The sequence below is a fragment of the Aotus nancymaae genome, unplaced genomic scaffold (genome assembly GCF_030222135.1).
Source record: "Aotus nancymaae isolate 86718 unplaced genomic scaffold, 86718_ANA_hifiasm-v0.15.2.pri h1tg000015l_0, whole genome shotgun sequence".
Classification (NCBI taxonomy): domain Eukaryota; kingdom Metazoa; phylum Chordata; class Mammalia; order Primates; family Aotidae; genus Aotus; species Aotus nancymaae.
Window position 1 is genome coordinate 17,626,328 of NW_026988426.1, and position 22,722 is coordinate 17,649,049.

General features: G+C 43.1%; 1 protein-coding gene across 12 annotated transcripts in view; it reads left to right on the forward strand.

Moving 5' to 3' along the window:
- Window positions 1–22,722, forward strand: part of TENM2 (teneurin transmembrane protein 2) — a 1,274,635-nt gene that overhangs the window by 1,048,658 nt on the left and 203,255 nt on the right. For all 12 annotated transcript variants that reach the window (XM_064376511.1, XM_012461093.3, XM_064376512.1 and 9 more), the window contains one exon: window positions 12,036–12,158. In XM_064376511.1, coding sequence (XP_064232581.1) covers window positions 12,036–12,158 — 123 coding nt within the window. The remainder of the gene's footprint in view (window positions 1–12,035; window positions 12,159–22,722) is intronic.

Consider the following 22,722-nt stretch of genomic DNA (forward strand, 5'->3'; position numbering starts at 1 on the left):
TATTGGACAGTGCTGGTTAGAGCAGAATGCAAATGACATTCACAGTAGAGAACTCCTCCAGAAGATGTGGACATTTCAGAAGAGAGACCCAACTTGGGTTACCTTGGACAATTGTTTCTGACGGATCTAGAGCAAATCGTAGAGGATCTGAGGGCACTGATTCAAAAGCTGTTTCTGGGGCTACAGAAGAAGAGAGGTGCTTCTGAGGTTTCGTCCTAACTACAGGACCTTGCTAGAGTTGCCAGATTTAGCAAACTTATAAATTAAAACCTGGCAACCCTAGACCTCGGGTATGTTGTAGAACTGCAACAAGACTTGGTCTTTTCGTCTGTAAAATTGAGATTAAAAAAAGTACCTGCCTCAGGAGTGTCTTGTAAAGCTTAAATGAATCAAATAAGACAAGTAGAAAATGCATTGAAAAAGTTTAGCCTAAAAGAGCTAAGCAATGAAAACAAATTGGGGAACTTTCCAAACGTGCCTATGTTTGTTTAGCTCTGAGCATGCAGGTTAGGGAGATCTTTCCCAGGACAGTGTGAAGGGAGACACCAATCCCTACCTGGAAAAGTATTAGGTTAGGCCTGGCTTGGGGAGTTCTGTAGAGTTAGGATCCGGCATGGGAGCATAAGCCATAAGGAGGAGGAGGGGGCATATTATGACCATGTCGAATGTCATTCTGCTGTCATTGCAATGTCTTGTATAAGCCAGAAACGCCACAGCAGTCTGCCGTGCTACTGCCGATTGACAGAATCATGTGTCTTCAGCACCAAAGAAATGTGTGTGACTTGACTGTCACATAAAACCCTTAAAATTAGCTCTCTTGGGCTGAGCGTGGTGGCTCACGCCTGTAATCCCAGCACTTTGGGAGGCCAAGGTGGCCGGATCACCTGAGGTCAGGAGTTTGAGACCAGCCTGGCCAACATGGTGAAACCCCATCTCTACTAAAAATACAAAAATTAGCCAGGCATGGTGGTGGGCACTCGTAATCCCAGCTACTCAGGAGGCTGAGGCAAGATAATCTCTTGAACCCGGGAGGTGGAGGTTGTGGTGAGCCGAGATTGCGTTACTGCATTTCAGCCTGGGCAACAAGAGCAAAACTCCTTCTAAAAAAAAAAAATTAGCTCTATTAAGTAAATTGTCACAAATTCTAAATAAATCTAATAGTGTTATTTATCTAATTGCAGATGAAAATGTTGTTCTTTTTTATAGGTGTAGATAGCTTACATTCCAAAAAGAAATTATCCTCCCCCACCCCATCCCACATTAGCTCTTTTCTCATAAGAAGTTGACCATATTGACAATAAGCATACCAGAGGCTGAGGAGGACTGCCCCATTGCCTGAGTTTTCATTCCCTACTACCTAGTCAGGCCCTGGGAGATAAAACTAAATTTTTTTAATGTGCTGTTTCTTTCCATCAGAATCAAGTTTTAAATGTTTCAGGTTAGCTATGTGAAATCCACTTAACTGAAAACCATTTGCAAGAAAGATCAAATCCAATTTGCTAATACAGGGCTTTTTTTTTTATTTCTGAGTTTAAAAAAATCTTGAGCTAACCATGTCAAAAATTAAAAATTGAAAAGGACTCTGGCAGCCTCCCCATGTGCCTAATTTGGCTTTGCTGAACAAATGACCAAATTGGAATGAGAATTACATACAGGATTTGCTCAACATCCTTATTTCTTCAACTCATTTCTCACTCCTGGAAAAGTACCAAGTTCGCATGCAGGAGGGAACATGTCTGTATCGACCACGATGGCGTCAGACCAGGTAGAAATAGAAAAATGGTGATTTTAGATTCTAGCTGTGAATGAACTTCTGCAGGAGAAGAAATTTGTCATAGAAACTCAGTTTAACGAATGTAGGATCAGAAAGGACCATAATGGTCTTTTTTGTTGACTAATTTTATGAATAGTTTGTTTTGTTCATGCCCTACCTTGCAAAGAGGAGTAATAAAAATATTAAATGGGTAACAGGAGGAGGTTTCTCTGAAGTCCACCTTTAATAAGGCATTGCATTGCACATAGGTACCAGAATTCTCTCTTTCTTTAAGGAGATGGAAGAGGATAGTAGAGAGAGCACCTGAGAGTCAAAAGATCAAAAGTTCATGGCCAGGTGCAGTGGCTCACACTTGTAATCCCAGCACTTTGGGAAGTCAAGGCAGGCGGATCACAAGGTCAAGAAATCAAGACCATCCTAGCCAACATGGTGAAACCCTGTCTCTATTAAAAATACAAAATTAGCCAGGCGTGGCGGCAGGCGCTTGTAGTCCCTGCTACCCGGGAGGCTTAGGCAGGAGAATCGCTTGAACCCGGGAAATGGAAGTTGCAGTGAGCCGAGATCGCGTCACTGCTCTCCAGCCTGGTGACAGAGCAAGACTCTTCTCAAAAAAATAAAAATAAAAAATAAAAACAAAAACAAGAGCAAGTTTCAAATCCTGGCTCAGTTAGCCATTAGCTGTCGTGACCCTAGGCAAGTCATTTTACTTAAGTAGGGCTCAAGGTCACCATCTATCTATACAGCAAAAGTCTGGACCAGATGGTCTTTCAGGCCCATCTTAATAGTGCCTCTGCCATCCTAATGTGACACAAAAAAGGAAACCACAGAGGTTTCTCTGAAGGAGAAGGTTCAGGCAAATGATAGAATACTTGGGTGAATAGAACCCCAGTCTTCACTGATGCTCGGTGTTGAGCTGATGGTTGTCAGCAGATGGAGTGGCACTCAAGAGCTTCAGCTGTTACACAGCTCAGGTTCAAATCCCACCTCTACTACTTACCAGTTGCATGTAACTTCAGCTCTCTGAGCCTCAATTTCTTCATCTGCAAAATGAGAAAGCAATATATATCTCATAAAATTGATAATAATTACTTATCACAGAAACTGGCACATGCTAAAGGCTTAATAAGAGTTAGCCACGGTGCCAGGCATGGTGGCTCACACCTGTAATCCAAGCACCTTGGGAGGCTGAGGTAAGTGGATCACCTGAGGTCAGAAGTTCAAGACCAGCCTGACCAACATGGAGAAACCCCGTCTCTACCCAAAATACAAAATTAGCCAGGCGTGGTGGTGCATGCCTATAATCCCAGCTACTCAGGAGGCTAAGGCAGGAGGATCGCTTGAACCTGGGAGTCAGAGGTTGCAGTGAGCTGAGATCACACTATTGCACTCCAGCCTGGGCAACAAGAGTGATACTATGCCTCAAAAAAAAAAAAAAAAAAAAAGAGTTAGCCACAATTGCCATTGTTACAAAACAACCCAAGATCCTTCAGGAAGTGAGATGTTTCTTCAGTGCCTCCTGTGTGCCGGTTACCCCCATATCCCCACCATTTTTGCACCTTCTCCACCCTATAAGGTCAGTTTGATCATACCTCTCCCCATAGAGATATAATTCTAAGCAACAAAACATGGCTAAGAGCACATGCTTGGCTCTGAAACCAGCTGCGCCACTTCCCAGCCCTGTCAACACCTTCATGCCTCCACTCCTTCCTCTGTAAAATGGGAATTATAGTTCTTACCTCTAGGTTTACTGCAAAGAGCAAATGAGGTAATGCATATACAGGGCTTAGAACAGTGGTTGACACTGATCAGTACTTCACAAAAAAGTTAGTTGTTAAGGAAAGTGAAGCTCAGAGAGGTAAATCTATTTGCCCAAGGTATCTGCTTGTGCATAGTAGTGAGGAAATGTGAACCCTGATTGACATGAACCCGGCATGTATATCCCAAAGATCCAGGATAGGAAGAGCCTTCCTCCTTTATACCTGGTTCCTGAGGCCCCTCCTGGCCTCTCTGCCCAGTTTTAGGCTGCCTGGCTATGGACTCTAGAATTCAGATCAGAGGGCTCATCGGGAGCAGTTTGTTGAGGGCTGCTGGGGACTTGGGAAGGAAAATGAATCCCAACCCTCTCCTCCCTTGCTCGCTGCTACTGAGGGGAGAAACGTGCCCTAGGAATAGAGTATCTCGGGTGCCCTAATTGGCACACTCTGACCCCTTTGCCACTCCTCCTTGCAGAAGGCTATTTTTCATGAGAGAGTTCTTTCTCTTTGTTCCAGCATGCATTGCACATCTACCGATCGATATGACATCTTATCCTCTAAAACATTCATAATGTCTGCTTCCTAGGATTCCGGTGGCCACGTGCCGCGTGCAGTCTGCGTCTTCTTTGCTTTGTAGTCGGTGGTCTCACGGATCTGCCCCTCTTTAACGGGGCTGCTGGTCGCTGTTCTTTGAAGAAAGACAAATATTGTTTGGGTTGTCAACAGTGAGTGACAAGCTCGGCGGGGAGAAAGATCCATTTAGGTGTAGATGTGTGGATTGTGGGGATGTGTTTCGTTATCAGAAAAGCTCTTAAAATCCCAGACCATGATTTATTTGGTGAATAAAACCTACCGATATTATCATTCTCTAAAGGTATTTTGATCACATGGGTCCTTTCTTGGAGAAAGAAAGGCTTTTATTTCTTACCCAGGAAAAATTGCAGCAGGAACGGGGTGGTCTGGGGTGGGGAACGACACCCTATGCGGCTAACGGCTCCAGGCATGTGTTTATCTGCATGAGGCTGAGCTGACTTGGTGGACAATAGGATGTCTGACTAGCATCGCCAGTCAGGTACCTTCCTGGCCACCCCGCACAAGGAAAAGAAAGTGGCTGTGAGCACATGTGTCTGTCTTGTGTATTGATCTACCCAGTGATGCTGAGAGCTAGGGGGTGTGGTTAGAGGTCACCTCGGCACACCAGACGCCACACACTCACGATGTCAACAGCAGCCACCTGCAGTGCACCTGCAGCAGCAGGTTCTAGGAGACAAGGGGAGGGACGCCACCAGTCGGGGGGGCCCACGCATCCTGAAGCTGCAAGGAGCCCCGTTTGTTTTCTGCAAACACAGCAATTGATTAATCTCATACCACCTCCCAAGCACTGTACCATCCTGAGCCTGTCATGAGAATAGATTAATGCTCTGGTCTTTCCCAGTGGATTCTTCTTGTCTCAAGAACACACTGCTCCCTGGTCTCAGAGCTGCCTCACGCAACTATCACCTTGTTCTCACGGCAGACACAAAGGAGGAGACAGAAAGCCTTGCTACTTTTATAAGGGACTAGAAATAGGAAGGCAGCAGACAAAATCCTTGCTGAGGACAGTTTTAGGACTGGGGCTGGAAGATGTGAATTCCTGTAGAGAGGTGAATGCAGGCGAGTTTCTCCAATGCCCCCTCTCATTTTGGTGGTCCTGCCATGATTCTGGGATTGTATCTACCTCTCATCCTTCCTCTTCTCAGTAATTCCTGAACTGTAAGGTTTGCAACTATTTGGAGCTGCAAGCTGGAAGTTGGATGGAGGCTAGTAAGTTTTCAGAACATTCTTGGGAGACAGGTGCACAAATCCCATTACTGTTAAAGGGATTTCTGGGTGTAGCCTCCATGCGGTGCTTTGAAAATTCATTCCACTCAGTGTACTGCAACGCTGTCTGGGAGAAGTAAGAGAAATCACTTCACCAAGGCGGTTAGAAAAGGATTTTTGGTAACCCTTTAAGATTTAAATTTTTAAACTCCTTTTAAGACTGAAGGCATTTCCAAAAATGTTATCCTGCACGGTTTTATTTGCGTCTCTGCTTTCAGGCCAAAGGTGATTTTGGCACTGACAGCATTCCTAAAAGTAATATCATTAATACATTGCAATGGGCCCCCTCCTCTTTGAGGAAAAAGCACTGCACTCAGCTGCATCCCCAAAGGATGACAAGCAAACCAACAAGGAAAAGTCACCAAACCTATTGTTGACTGGCCTGACTGGCAATTGCAGTTGCCAAGCAGATTTATTTTATGTTGACAGTGGTGGTTCAAGTTCAATAGCAAACTAGTTGCCAATCAAGGACATGTTCATCGAGACTAACGGCTGCTTATAAAGGGAAGTGCGTGTTCATTAGTGAGCCTTGACAATATTTAGTAAGTGATTCTGTAGCCTGCCTGTCCTGTTCGGTCTTGACTAAGTAGTGGTTCACTTGGAAACTCAGAGGGCAGATGTCCCCCAGTAGAAACTCTGAACGGAATCTCTAGGAGGACAGCATGGGAGTTCAGAACTCTGACTCTGAGGTTACATGTGTCTGGGTCTAAATCCCAGATGTCCCACTTATTGGCTGAGTGGTCTTGGGCAAGTCACTCTCTAAGCGTCAATTTTTTTAACTATAAAATGCAGATTCTATTACCATCTGATAGAGTGAGAATGGAGGGGCGAAGGTGAGCTTTCATCCTTTTCAAAATCCCCTAGTGTCATCCCTTCTCTTCCAAACAAAAGGCAAAGCTCCCCAAAGGCAGCTACTCCTTCACCCTGCCTGTCCCTTCACCCGCCACTCCCCTTCCCACCAACTCCACTCCCCTTTGGAGTGGTCTTCCCCAGACATCAGCACAAACTGCTTTCTTGATTCCTTTATGTCTTTGCTCAAATGTTACCTATCACAAATGCCGTCCTTGACCAGACTGCATTAAAGAAAAAAAAGAAGAAATTTTCAATTCATCCCCCACCCCCGAGTGCCCCTGAACCCTAAACCCGACTTTTCACTTCTTTAGTTTCTACACTTGCCTCTAGAATGTAGATTTCATGACAGCAAGGATTTTGTCTTGTTAACTCCTTTACTCTTGGTGCCTAGGACACACCTGACACCCAGTGGGTGCTTGGTAAATATGTGCTGAATGGTAAATTATGAATACATGCTGTATGCAAGTCATGAGCCCAATACCTGCCACATGGTCAAAATGGATGTTAATTGTCACTATCACCATTGAGTAGACCTATTCGCATGTGTTAATTTTCACTGCTGATTGCAAAGGGCCTTTGCAGGTTGCCGGTGCAAGTTCAGGGTAAGCAGTTGTGCATGTTAGCCCTGATTATTCAACTGCAGCTCTCTCCTCCCAGCAGGGGCACTTTTGGAATCGGTACATGTCCCCCAGGAGCCCCACCATTGTTGACTTAATTGGCGGGTGCAGAGGCAGGGAGACCCAGCCCTGACCCTTTCTGTCATCCTCCCTGGTCTCTGAATGAGCTCTGCCATCCTCTCTAAGGCCTTTGTGAATCTGATGGCATGCTAAGCCCCAAGACCCAGCAGGCATGGCTTTCTCCTCCTGCTCCCTAAGCTCTGCTTGGCCTGAAGTCTTCCATTTTCAAAGGGAAAGCCCAATCTCCTCCTTGGGTTATGTATCGACAAGCCTGATCTTTAAAGACACCCCCTGCTCCTGGGGGCCTGCTCAGCAAACACAGAGCATCCGTGGCCTCCATGTTTGCCCTCTTTGACAAGCAGGGTCTGAGCAGCTCTCTGGGAAGTATTGCTGACATATTGATTGACTCTCTTGTCAGGTTGATCCTCTGCCAGCCAATGAACACAGAAGGTTCTAAGTGGCACCCAGCAGGGCCCACACATTCCCTAATTACTATTTCAGACAACCCCCATTCCAAGCTGCCACTTTTCTGGGCCTATAATCTCCCTGTCCCGTAGTTGCCGCAGGATCCTCAATTACTCAACACCAACCCCGCTCCCTTTCTCTGGCATCACTCCCTCAGAGTATTGCCTTTGGAGCCCACCTGGCACAAAAACACGGCAACTTCAATTAAAAAAATCACACCCTCACTCCAGGTAGGTCTGTTTATTATTTCTACTGAAATCGGGGATCTGTGTGTGGTCCCGCCACCCTGTCTTGGTTCCCTTTCAGAACACCACGAAAGTTTTCTCCAATTGGCCAGAGGGATACTCTCAGAGTTTGGCTGCCTATTGTGTTTTAAGTGGCTGGCTTCCCAGCTGCCACCTGGATTCCACGAGTTTCCACTTGGAGTCCTTCCCCATACCATCCTTGGTAACCCATGGAGCCCGAGGGTCTCTCTGACGCAGAGCCTGTCAGATCATGATGAATTGTGTGTTTTGGCTGTCAGTGACGGGGAGAAACATTAGGGAGAGGGCCTCCCAAACTCATTTCACTTTTGACCCTCAGATGATCTGGACCAGGCCTTTTGGGATGAACTGCTAGAGCATTCAAGGTGGGGCAGGAGAGGGAGCCACCCCAGTGCATCCAGGATCTCTTGAGGAGTCCAGAATTTATGTGAAATTTGAGAGGAAGCAGCAATAACTCTGGGTACTCTGAGGTTTCTCAGCTTTATAGTTTTTAATGAATTAAATTTTTTGTAGAGATAGGGCTTTCCTATGTTGCACAGGCTGGTCTTGAACATATGACCTCAAACGATCCTCTTGCCTCAACCTCCCAAAGTGCTGGGATTATAGGTGGGAGCCACCCCATCCAGCTCCGATTTCTAAGTCTGGCTCTGAGAGTAAACTAAAATTGGAGGTATTATGACATCATGTTTAAAGTGCTGTTTTTTGTTGTTGTTCATAGAAGCAAATATAGTGGCCCAAAGTATGTGTAATTCTCTCTGGTTGAGTTCCAGAAAGGCTCCTAACCCAATACAACCTAAAGGAATGCAGAGATTTGCTGTATAAATATGCCATGTCCTAGTTTCCTTGTAAGTGAATGTATCAGTCAAGGTAGTCTCAGACATGCTGCTGTAACAAACAACCCCAAACTCTCAGTGTCTTATAACAGTAACAGTTCACATCTTCACTCATGCTGTATTCTATCACTGGTCAACCATGGCTGTAGCCCACATCACCTTCAGTGAAGACCCAGAATGACTGTGTGACAAAGTATGTGCTGAATTCAACAGGATGAAGAAATCTAACCCCTCTCAGGAAGGGGTGTGGTCATCCATCAACCCCAGTGAGTTTTATGAGTTTTGAAACGAAGATGAGATTTGCTGAGACTCCGTTGCCCGTAGAATCTGTAACCAGATCACTATGAAATATGAAATGGGAGCAGATAGCCACCTCCCACAGTAATTGCCTTCTGATTCTGAAATCCCCCTGTTATCAGTCTTCACAGTCAATAGTTTCCTCATCTGTGAAATGGGGATGATAATAGTACCTACCTCTGAGTCTTCAGATGATGCCTTTAGAATGTCTGCTATGGTACCTGGCTACAGAAAAGGTTCAATGATTGCTGCTGATATGCTGATAATTAAAATATCCTTCCCTTTGCAAACTAGTCCATATTGCTACCAGCACTGTTCTATCCCATCTTCTATGCCTCTGATTATGTATTTTTTAATTTATAAGCATATAACATCCTACAATCCAACCCCCCAAATCTGCCCCCCGTGTATCGTTATCTATTCCAATAAATATTGATGGGGTGCCATTTATATTCAAGACACTGTCAGATCTTTTGGGGGTTGCAGATGTGCAACCTCTCTCTGGCCCTTAAGGAGCCATTATTCTACCTGTACAGGGAAACCTTTGTAAAAGGTAAAGGGAGAGATTGATTGAGAGACTGATTTCTCAGCCCAAGCCATAGAGCAAATCAGTAGCAGAATAAGAAATAGGGCTCTCATTAGTCAGGAAACTCATTTACTTCACAGCTCCCTGGGGTCTTTATCCTAAGGACACTTCAGTCCCTCCTCACAGGCCAGAGAGAGCGTCTCGTTTTCATACTCAAGTGAGAGAGAAGCAATGGCCAATCAAAGAAAAAAAATACCAACAAAAACCTATTTCAGACACTCCCAAAAAACAAGAGAAGGTGGTTATACCCCAATATAATTCTCACTTATTTACTTAATGTTCAATTCAACAACAGAAAATATGCCCAAACTTGAGTTTCATTTTTGTTGCTTTGCTGCTTCTGGGAGGACAGTTCTCAAGCTCAGCAGATTTGGCTTTTCCCCTTCTCCCACCTCTATCTCACTTTCTTATTCTTCTTCTCACTCCTGGGAGTTGTCTGAGAAGTCGCCGGTGTCCTCTGACTCTAACCCTTTCCACCTCATCTGCAGTTTTCTTATTTTCAGGATACTTTTAAAAAATAAAAATAAAAAGATGCTATGGAACCCAAAACAAAGAAAAAAGTGGGGAGGGGAGGCAGGAGGGAAGGTATCCTTGGAAGCAGAGAAAACACAGTTGCAGGGATGTCTCTTTCTGTTTAGTAACATCAGGGTATTGTGTGCTTGTTTTTCTCGCAAAGCTGACGGTTGCAATGTGTTCTGCACCTTAGAATGGCAAGATTGAGTGCTCTAAGAGCAGAGCAGTTTTGACTAGAGTTTGGGATGGGGTGTTGGGGAGGTTGTCATCTTTGCCTGATGGGACCCACCGCTCCTTCCATGGATGGAAATCAAAGCTTTGTTAGGTCTGGGCTCCACTGGTATCTGCCCTACCTGTCAGTGTCTGTCTTAAGACCCTCCTTGAAAGAACCGCATCTCCAGTGCAGTTGCAGCTGGCCCAAGGAGAGCTTCAATAACCCGACAGTATCATTAAAAAAAAATTATTTTAAAATAGCTAATTCCTTGGCTCCCTTCACCTGGTAATTACAAATCAGAAGCTATCGTTATCTTGAAGCCACCACGATTAGTTCTCATTTCCTGACCTCTGTACAGTGAAAATATGTCATTATTTGAGGCAATGGAATCTGGTCTCTTCAAGTAAGCGACCTACATATAACAGATAAACTGCAGGAGAAAATTAGGTGTTACCTTGATGGAAAGTATACAGTAAATGTCACTTAGTCTTATTACTATTTATCATCTTGAGAAGTTGCAGCAGTGAGCCTTGCACTTCAGAGGAATATAGAGAAAGAAAATATGGTTCTAAGAAGGAGAAGAGTGTAAGTGAAAAGCAGACACACACACACACACACACACACACACACGGACACCTTGCCACCTTCATCTGTGGCCGTCAATCTGAGCCGTATTGTTTGAAGATAGGTTTTTAACCTTAATAGAATGCAGTCTGACTTTAAGTGGTGGTAGGCATGCAGAATTAATTGCTGTGTGAACAATTTCCTAAGCATTGTTAATTGTGTTTCCTGCGGTTAATTGTTTCTCCCATCGCCACATCAGACTCCGAACCTTTCCCTGTCAACAGCCCTTTCTCTCCCGGTGATAGGAACGAAGCAACAGCGTCAACCTGTGTCCAGTTGAAATGCGAGACATCGTTTGAATGAGAGACGTGCAGGGGAATAAATTCCTTACTTATTCTCAAATGAAGCATGTCTTAGATAAGGGTTTGAAAGGATACAGAAGCGTTTGGGGTTTGCTTTTCATTCCACTCAGCAGAAACAACTCACCAAGAACCATCAGGGATAGGGGTATGTTAAGTTTGCTAAACTCGTGGTGGGGAGTTGGCACAGCCAGGATGACAAGAAAAACCGGAAGTCTGTTTGACGACTTGGGGTGTCCACGGGAGTCAAGACTTCTGCAGATGTGCTCAGTGCCTTAGCAAAGAGCTCTGTTTCATTCCATACTCTGCTAAAGTGAGGGCAACAGAGAGAGAAGGAATAGTAATATTTTCAGAAAAGGACCCCATTCCACCATCATTAACCCCCCAAGCTTTTTCTACAATGCGCTGAAAAGTATCCACTTATCATGAAGATGGGTGGAAAGGAAAAATATTTTAAAAGTTTGAAATACTTAGGGAGGTGGGCTTTCAAATGGGCTAATACCATTACAGATGCTGCCTTCTGCACTGACGGTTCAGAGCAGGAACCAGCAAACAGACCATTTGGGTAGCCTCCTTTGAAGCTGATTTACTTGTGAGTGTATAGTTTGGGGAAAACAGTCCTTGTCAATGCCCCTAGACTAATAGTCTAAAAGCAATTGCATCCAGAGTGTAGAAAGGATGGATGAGGTAGAGCAGCACTCTTCACTGTGATCGGAAAGGGCCATTTTCCCCTCCCTGGTGGCACCATTTGAAAGATCTAGACTGTGTTTTCTCCTCCCTCCTCAGCCCGCCATGAGGGATCCTCTCCCCCTAAGACTGTGAGCACCAGCACCAGAAGGGGAGACCTAACTACTCAGATCTCTGCTTTCTGTATTTAGCTAATCCCTGCGGCCTGGGGCAAGCCATTTTTGAACGCAGCTTCCTTAAATGGCAATCGCTTGCAAAAAGGCACCTGGCCCTCCCCCTTGACATTTGCATTGCTGAATTATCTATTCATATTTTCATTACTTTGTCTCTCCTGCAGCAATGCATCTGCTCGGACTCAATTGGCAACTCCAGCCTGCAGATGGGCACACCTTTAACAATGGGATAAGGACCGGCTTACCAGGAAACGATGATGTGGCAACAATGCCATCTGGAGGCAAAGGTGAGGTTACAGCTGCTGCTTGCCCTCTTGAGGTCACAGGAAAATTCCGAGCTCTCACCAGCTGGTTCAGGTTTTCTAGTCCACATCTTGGAAGGTATGCAAAAAGGAAAAGAAAAGGGGAAAAAAAGAAATTGTTGCCTTTCATAAGTGCCCCCATTAAAAGCTGTTTGCTGTTCCTGTCTGTTGGCTGTATTTGGCTGGATCATTCAGAGCTGGCGCGATGCCTGCTCAGAGCAATGTGCATACCTATGCTCTCTGCAGCAACTGACATGGTCCAGAGCTACTTGAAAGCATCCCAAGGCCTATGCAGAAATAGCAGCCACAGCAGCAGCTGGAGTGGCAGCAGCAGCAGCAGCAGGAGAAAGTCTTGCCTAATCAGAAGGCAGAGAGCAGCAGGCAGCACATGCCATCAGACTGGGTCCCTCTCCCAGGAGGAGAGATGCAGCCTCCCTGGGGAGGAAGCTGCCTGGCTTGGCATGAAAGAGAAAGGCTCGGAGCTGCTCTGCTTTGGGGGAGAATAGAAAGGAGTTTTGACAACTCAGCAACAAAGCTTCTCTTCTCAGAACAGTGAAGGGGACAATAGAAATGTTTATTGAAGCAATCAGGTAACTGTATCCTTTCAGAAAAAAAAGAAGTGCTAACGAGGCGCTAAGAAGGAGGAGAGAAAACAGAATCATGGGGCGGTGAGACTGGAGCAATTAAAAGACAGAGCAGTCAATGGAATGGTTAGCCAGGCTGGCACGGGTGAGATATGCTTCCTTCGGGATGGAAATTCCAAGGGAGAGATTGTATTAAAGCGTCTCTCCAACGTGCAAATTTCCACTCTGCCTTTTAGCATCTATAGCCACTTCACCCCCACATTTTGGAAACACCTTACAGGGATATTTCAAAGAAGGGAAAGGAAGTAGCATTTATTAGTCACCTATTGCATGCCAGGCTTAGCATTGTATAACGTTAAAGGAAGGAAAAATCTCTCTAGAAACTCAGGCCCAGAAGGTTATAGAAATTTACCCAAATAGGTACAAATTTGGACTCAGAGCTGTGCCCTGCGTGTCTTTGGGCAGGATGTTGTAGCTTTCCTTCAAGGAGTCATTTTCCTCAGAGAAGATTCCAGAATTCATCTGCCCCCAGAGGTACACATTAGTCATCCTGAGATGCTAATGCTGCTTCAATTATCCTCCCCAGAGCTGTCCTAATGCTTTGAGGATGACTTTTTTTGTCTTTTTATCCAATCTTTAAGAATCACTGTACTCATCTGTCATAATCGTAACACTAAATTACCTTTAAGTAAGCATGAAAAAGTTTTATCTGAGGATGAAATTATATGCTTTCCATTATCAGATAAGTTAAACTAGACCTATAACTGAAAAGTACATTTTGCCTTAACTGACCATGTTCTGCCTTAACTGACCAAAAAGCCCAGAGCCAAATTTATTGACCTCAGATTTGAAACCTGGTTACCCCCAGTATTTGACACTGTCTGCTCCTTCAGTTTTCTCCAGGGCAACGGTTCTTAGCCAGGGCATTTTTTTGCACCCCTAGAGGACATTTGGCAATGTGTGAAGACTATTTTGATTGTCACAATTGGAGTGGGCATGGCTGGCATCGAGTGGATAGGGTCAGAGATGCTGTTAAACAACCTGTAATACACAGGACAGCCCCCTGTGATGAAGAATTATCTCCTTCCAAGATGACAATAGTGTTGCCCTTGGAAACTCTGCTTTATGAGGTCTCTGTCACATTTTATCCACAAATGTCCTTTAATCTACAAGTCAGAACCTCATCCCTTCAGAAGAATGCAGAGTACACATATGAAATGAATATGCATATTCTATCATTTGGTTCAGAGGCATTGTTTATATGTGTATACATTCTGAAGTTATATACAAAAGCTTTTTGAGTGGTGTCCTTCATAAGTGGGAATCACTGACCTCTACTGGCCTCCATAAAGTAAGGTCAAGATCCAGCGCTCCTCTCTTTTATAAGGAAGCCTCTATTTCTGCCTCTGCTCCCCACCACCTTTTGCATTCCACACCCAGAGAGCAAGTCTTAAAAGCACAAGAGTATGTGTCTCTAAATTAACAAATGAGGAAATACTTGCCACTGTGTCTTTGGAAAGATCAGAATTTATCCCCTCATATGCAACATGCTTTTGAAAATGTTGTGTAAATCATTACTAGTTCAGATATTTTCCAAATAAGTTATGAAACAGACAAAATTTTTTTTTGTTTTGTTGTTTTGTTTTGTTTGAGATGGAGTCTTGCTCTGTTGACCAGGCTGGAGTGCAGTGGCACAATCTCAGCTCACTGAAACCTCCGCCTCCCGGGTTCAAGCAATTCTCCTACCTCAGTCTCCCGAGTAGCTGGACTGCAGGCCCATGCCTCCACGCCCGACTAATTTTTTGTATTTTAGTAGAGACAAGGGTTCACTGTGTTGCCCAGGCTGGTTTCGAACTCCTGAGCTCAGGCAATCCGCCCACCTCGGCCTCCGAAAGTGCTGGGATTACAGGTGTGAGCCACTGCGCCCAGCTGAGACAGACAAAATGTTTGCCAAATCATTGTTGAGTGAATATCATTGATAGAATAATTAAGAAAAAAGTGTGAGAATTTAAAACTGCTTCGAGGTGAAATAAAATTTGAAACTTACAGACAGATCAGATCTCTTCTTAAGTTGTTTTAAGGTTTTGCTTATAACATGACTAAAATGGGTTGAGTTCTCTCACCCGCGCCTATTTCTTTTATCAAAAGTGACCATAGGTTTGAATTTCTATACCCACTGACCTCCCTGCTCTTCACTCCCCAATTCTATACATTTAGATAACCTGAATCAATTCCAATCGACTACTTTTCCAGTGTTTCAAAGAGACAATCAAGATATATTGGCAATAAGTTAATTAAATAACACCCCCTCCGTTTTTTGGTATACGATATTCCTTCTCTCCAATGTTTTAATCAAGCTACACCACACATTACCAAGGAGGATAATCTCATTAAGCAATTACTGGCTAAGTATCCAGCAGAAGCAAATTAAAATGTAAGCAAAACACAGACATGTGAGTCCCATCTAAGATGGCACATCGATAGAGATTTCATTACCTGGTCTTTAGGAGTATTTACATTCTTCAGGTTTGGGAGCAAGTCTAATAGACAGGGCAGCCTACACACTCTGATATGTTAGTGGAAACAAAGCACTTGATTAATTAGTTGGGAAAGTACATTCTCTGGTCTTTGCCTTTCCCTTTTTCATTTGTTGTTGTTCGAGCCTTATTTTTCTTTCCTCTGCTCTCCTTCAATTAAACCTTAACATGGACAGTTGTTGGCTTTCACATCAAGAAAAGGGAACAGACAGTCTGCCAGAATCACTCACCATCTTGCGTGTATTTCTATGTTAAAAGGAATGAACTCATGCATCTTCATTACAAGGGCATGGAGAACTTTCTCTGTAGATCTGGGATTAGATAAGCCTGGAGAAAGACGATTCAATATCTGACCTGGTCAGATTACATAAGGGAATCCAGTTTGATTGGCCAGGCCCAGGGAAAGTATACAAGAGATTTTTAAAGGGCACATCATATGTACCCAATTTGTGCATGGATTTTACGAAAGAATAAACTCTCAAGTATAGAATTGCATGGATCATTCTCAAAACCTGTCACTCATTTTAGATTCAAGTTGCCCTCTATATCAGGGGTCAGCAAACTACATCTCATGGACCAAATCTCGCCAGCTGCCTGCTTTTATAAATCAAGTTTTAATAGAGCACCACCATGACTATTACCTGTTGTCTGTGGCTACTTTCAGAATACAACAGTGGAACTGAGTGTGTGCCACAGAGACTATACGGCCCAAAAAGCCTAAACTACTTACCATCTGACCCTTTAAAAAAATAAAACATTTGATGGCTGCTCTGAACCATTCCCAACCCCATTTCCACTTTTCTAGAACTTTTCCCATAGCTATCCATGTTATAGGAAACCATAAGGGGAAGATCAAACTCCCAATACATCACTTCTTCCTTCTTGACCAAGCACTAGTTATAATACATTCTTGGTAACTTCGCATTGGAAGATGCTCTATAATATAGGCTTTTGGAGCTGGTCTGGTGAATACAAACACCATCTCCATCACTTAGCAACTATATGACTTTAAGCAGGTCCTTTATTCTCTCTCAGCGGTGAAATGCAAGTCCCTCATAAGCTTGCTGTCCATCATAAATGAGATGACCCTTGTAAAGCATTGCATGTGGCATCAGGCATGTGATAAATGATCCACGAATCTTAGTTGTTGTCACTGATGTCGTCATTACATCTCTCAGCTATTCCATTTAACAAGTTTACATGGCCTGTCACATCTTACAAGAGGCTATATTTTCCAAAGGTGAAGACCAACCAGGCGCAGTGGCTCATGCCTGTAATCCCAACACTTTGGGATCCTAACGTGAGAGAATCATTTAAGGCCAGGATGTCGATACCAGCCTGGGCAACAAAGCGAGACCTCATCTTTATTTTTAAAAATGTAAAAATGAAAAATAAAACAAAGGTTGAAAACTACCTTCAGAATATCAAGATAGACAATACTACCACTTCACCTTTTCCCTTTACCTTCTAAGAGTTAACCAAACCCCAGATGAAAATTTCTTCCCAAACATTGGCTTGATGAGGTCAGTGGGAAGCCAGTCTTCCTATTCCAAGAGGCCAATGTGTACATCAAGTTGGCCCCCTCCACACCGCATTTTTTGTCTCACTGCAGCTTGAGTTCCATCACTGCCAGCCTGTCTGTTTTAAGTCCTACCATTCTCAGTTTATAACTCAGCTGTAAACATTTATTTGTGCCTGGAGCACATTTCCTTCCTACCCTTTGAAAAAAAAATTAGAATTTCCAGATGGTATGCAAGTTGGAAAAAAATGGCAAAGACTGTTATTCTGTTTAGAAACATGTTTTTCTACACTTGCCCTTTCAGCAAAAACTTCATAATGATTTTTACTAGTTGGCTTAATGCATGGTACTAGGAGCCAGATTAGCAGGGAGGTTGGTAAATTCTTCCTCTGGCTCTCATCAGCCTCTCAATGAACACAGCCCAGGGTTTTAAAATGATCACTTCCCTATATGTGCTTTTCCAAAGTCGGTGAAGTTCCCAGAAGGGCAAAGGGTCATTATGTTTGAGCCAAACACCCCATTACTGCACGTCTACTGGCAAATATACCAACATCCTAAGTACCAACCCAATGACTCCCCTCATTTAGGAGGCCATGCTGTTCTACATTGTTGCAGGTGGGTACTACTTACATGCACTCATGTTCGTAGACTTTGGCTTTTGATTGCCACCCATAGCCCCATTCTAAATTGCATAGTTTATGTGGTGCACAGCATCATGGTAGCTTAACGTGGGCGTTCATAATGAGATCCAATTTCCCTGTTCGTGCATTTGCCCATATCCTTATTGGCCACACTTCTCTTTCAGAGTTGACTTGTACACCCAGATATCTAGTCTGTGATCTCTAAATATGCACCTGTGGTATAACTCTGGTATACAGTTGGCCCTTCATACCCACAGGTTCCACAGCCACAGATTCAACCAACCTCAGATTGAAAATATTTGGAATAATAATAATAACAATACCACAAATACAAATAAAAATGATAGTATAACAACTACTTACACAGCATTTACCTTGTATTAGGTATTATAAGTAATCTAGAGATCATTTGAATTACAGAGGAGGATGTACATAGGTTGTGTGAAAATACTACACCATTTTATATAAGGGGCTTGAGCATTTACAGATTTTGGTATCCACAGGGTTCCTGGAATCAATGCTCTGTGGATATCAAGGGATGACTGTGGGCCTGAACAGGGGTTCAGTCAGCATAGGGGTTAGCCACGTGAGTTTTAGTGTCTGTCAGACATGGCTTTTGATCACAGATCTTCCAATAAAAAGCTGTGTGACCCTAAGCAAGTCACTTATCTTCCATGAACCTCAGTTCTCTCATCTGAAAAACAGGAAAAATCCTAAGAGTATCAGGGGATTACGTGGTGATTAGCAACCGCTCAATAAATTTTAGCCACTGTCAATAATAGTAAACTAAACTAAATATTAATGCAGGAGCAAGTTCACCTGAAGATTCATAGGTATAAATACTTGTTATCATTCCTAATGGCAAAGAGTTGACGCTTTTTATCTAATGCAACAAATTGAAATTTCAAAAGATGTAAAAGCCACATGTAGTTCCAGGAGCTGAAACATTTTCTGAAAGTCATTATTGTGTGATGTTGTGAACACCATCACAGAAGCAGTGACTTTCAGGATGGAATTACATTCCTGAAGTATAGCCAGCTAGCCAGCAGCAGGGTGAAGGCTGATGGGCTGCTGATGTCTCAGATGAGCTGTATTCTTGGGCAGTGAATCTAAGATCCTTGGAAGAATCTTTTCACTTCTCCGTTGGTTAAACGGAACCCTCAGATGGTTGTCCGGATTCCCAAATAAATGGAAACGAGGTGTAATGACTGTAGCAATATTCTGAATTCCATTTTATTTGCAATAGATAAAAATATGTGAGGCAGAATAATCTGCAAGGCAGATTTATGCTGAGGTGCCTCCGGAGTTCTGTTAAGTTAGGAGGTATTAATATGAGGCTTCATTTCCCTGGTATGACTCTGAGTCCATTCCCTTTATCACTTGTTTGGGGAATAGTTTCGCTGTTTCTGTAAATGAATTATGGCAACATTTTCTGAAATGATTAGCTCCTAATGTGGCTATGGAAGGCTGTCGTCTTGCTCAACATCAGTCTTATTTAACTGGTTGAAATTTGAGGTACCTGTTTCAGAAACAGGCAATAGTTTCACATTTACATGAGCAGTGTTCCGTGGAGTTAGAGAGTTGGACTATCCTGTAAAATTTATCATTAGAATGTTGCCTCTGAAAACCCAGAAATCTCATCTCTAAGCTAAAAATGAACTAGCCGGAACCATCGTACCTTAAGCATGTGCTTCTTACGGCAAAATGATCATCATACACACTTTTCATTGTGCAGCTCTTGGATAGACTGAAAGGTTTGCATGGAAGCCCAGCTCTGGGAGACCTGAGTTGGACTGGGTCCTGCATGCCAGGATACCAGGCCCAGTCATTGCCTAGAACCCAAGGATACTGGTGAGGCCTTCGCAGAATGATTACAGGACGCTGTTTAATGCCTCTTTTCTTGATGCCCCTAATTCAAAGCGAATCCATAGGACCCTGGCCTACAGGCTGCCTAGATAAGAGATCATGCGAATACAACACACACTCCAACTCTGATGTTGACCAAAGAATACCTACTATTATAGTCAATGCCTAATAAATATTTATTGCATGAAAGTATGAATAAATGCTCCACCTGACATTGCTTAGGACATTTCTTAATCATTGTTAAAAAAAATAAAATCTGGCTGCTTTCACTAAAGCAGACTGCACAGAGTTGCCCATGTGAGAAGCAGCTAGACCACACACCAACACCAGCAATCTGCAGAGAATGAACTCGTGATGCAGTTTCCTCTGATCATCATATCTTAATACATATGACCTGTCATCTGCCCCTCCCAGTCTGCAGACGTACTGGCCACTCACTGTATATTGATTTCAGCTGCTCTGGAAAATGCCTCTTTTATTAAGGCCCACTCCACCCATTGGCACTCTTTCATTAAATGTGCCTACAGTAGGCAACCTATATGTTTTATTAGGTCATCACAAATTTACCCCCCCAACATCTGAAAAAAGTAGTTACAGCTGATTTTAGGTAGCACCACGACAGACAGGGTAGGAAGACGTAGAAGCACCTACAAGTTAGATACAACATGCAGAAGTACCCCAACATATGAGTAGACAGGCTCAGAGATGGCTGGTGATTAGCCCAAAGGCATACAACTGGTAGCTTTCAGAGCTGGGATTCAAACCCAGATTGACTGACTTCAGTGGGCAATGTTGCACAGAACTCCTCAATAGGATATTCAGCTAGACCCTAAAATGTCTAGCTAGGCATTAGACACTTTGAGGTAAAGACAGAAACCTTAATTACTTTGTTTCCTTGCTGTCTGCCTCTCAGTGGTGCCTTGTGAGGGACTGGCCAGATTGGTAGCCCTGGAACAGCTGGCATGGCTCAGGGAAGCCCAGCTTCAACTCCTCCTTCATGGGACTCAGCCTGGCTTTGATGCTGTTCTCTTTGACCTAGAGAACAACAGAGATCTATACTCCTGGACATCAGCCCAGGGATTTGACCTCCAGGAACAGAGACTGAGATGGTTTCCCATGCCGGTTGTAGCAATTTACAAAAAAAACACCTTTTCTTTTTATCTCTTTGGAGGTGGTATTTGTACATTTTTATCTTTTTTCATTGCTTTTAAAATTACAAAAGTTATACACACTCATTTTTAAGATTTTTTTTTAAAGTACCTTTTGAAACTTTTTTCTTTTGCTATAATGAATATTTCTGTAACAACTGACAAATTTGAATAAGGTCTGTAAATTGCAGTCATGCATGGCAAAACAGTGTTTCAGTCAATGACTGACCACAAATTCAGCAGTGGTCTCATAAGATTATAATGGAGCTGAAACATTCCTATAGCCTAGCGACATCTTAGTGGTCATAATGTTATAGTGTAATTACTTTTTTTATGAACTTAGTGTAGCCTAAGTCTATAGTATTTACAAAGTCAGAAGTAGTGTACAGTGATGTCCTAGACCTTCATATTCACTCACCACTCACACACTGACTCAACCAAAGCAACTTCCAGTCCTGCAAATTCCATTCATGGTACATATTCTATACAGGTGCACCATTCTTTATTTTATCTCTTCTACTCTATTTTTTACTGTGTCTTTTCTATATTTAGATACGTTTAGATACACAAGTGCCATTGAGTTACAGTTACCTACAGTATTTATTATAGTAACATGCTATAGCAATAGGTTATACCGTATAGCCTAGGTATGTGGTAAGCTACACCATCTAGGTTTGCGTGAGTATACTCACACAACTATGAAATTGCCTAAGAATGCATTTCTCAGAACGCATCCCTGTTGTTAAGTGACCATGACTATAAATCGAGAGAGAAAGAAAGACTGTGTGTGAAAATATATATATGTACATATAGATGAGTAAAAAGTGAAAACCCCTCTTTGCAAAAGTGTAATTCGGTTCCACACCTGAAGAATGTAATATGAAAGCAAGCACTAGCTTAACAGTATGGATATCTTCTTTTAAATGAATTGAGTTTGTGAAAGTGAAGTCACTTGTTAATCAACAAAGCCTAAACGCTTTCTAATAATTCCTCCTCCCTCCTGACAACCCCCCACCCCTGTCGCCTCACCCAACACACACACACACACACACACACACACACACTCTGTCTCTCCCTGTCTGTCTCTCTGTCTCTCTCTCTCTCTCTCTCTCTCTCTGCGTTCTTCATGGCATATACCCAGCAATGATCCTCCTGACCCACTCTACAGACCACAATAGGCTAATAAGAAATGCTATTTAAGATATCTTTGGGTCCAAGCCATTTTTATATGATAAGAACATTGAGACTTTGAAAAATATACCTTCCTAAAACTAGCTAGCTGCTTTGTAACAAGGATGGAAGTTGAACAGAATCATTCATTTACACCTGTTCCTTCCACAAACATTTCGAAGTCATTAAGTCATGACTAGGACTCTTGACTTTTCATTCTTAATCTAAGGAGTTTTTCACTATATCGCACCTCTCCTGGTTTATTTGTTTTTTGTAAGATTTAACACGAAAGATAAATTACGCATTTACTCATGACTCTTCAAAAGGATCCACAAGGAAAGTTCCTTAAATAGTAAATTTCATATAGAGCTCCCAAAAGGTTATTTTATTTAGTAAATAAAAGTTCAGTTTACATGTTGTCAGGTTCTAACTGAGGTCTGAGGGGAGTCCGTGGGATAGTGGTGGGTAGCTGAAAAAGCACTCAGTGAATTGTAGACGGTTTCAACATGGCTTTATTCTCTCTCTCTGGGTACAAGTGAGCCTGGGTGCAAGTGAGCCTGGACATGAGAAAGCCTGGGTGCAAGCTGTATGTACAGCATCAACAAGGTAGTTATACCTTTTACAGACAATAGTGGCTCCCAGCCAAGCATGAGCTCACATGAGTGGTTACCCAATGCGCCTCACATGGCGTGGTTACATAATAAGCAGAGTTGTATGCCTATGCTCCAAACTTGCTGAGTCATGCTGGACTGGATGTCTGCCTAGGCCTATTCTTGACCACAGCACATCCATTTTCCTTACACATGTAGATTTTCAAAGTAAATCTTTGTTAAGGCTCTCACTTTACCCTGTCATCACAGGGGTTTGATTACAATACCCCACCAGATGGGTTTGTAGAGTTTGATCCAGTTCAATAAGCATTTATAGATCACTTACAATTGCCAGGTACAGAGCTTAGAGAACCCAGAGATGAATCTGCATCTCTGCCTGAGCTCAGGGAGCACAGTGTCCAAGGACAGAGACTTAGAAGGCATGCAAAATCAAGTACAATACCTAACAACAGCTGCTGTGGGTTGCACCAAAG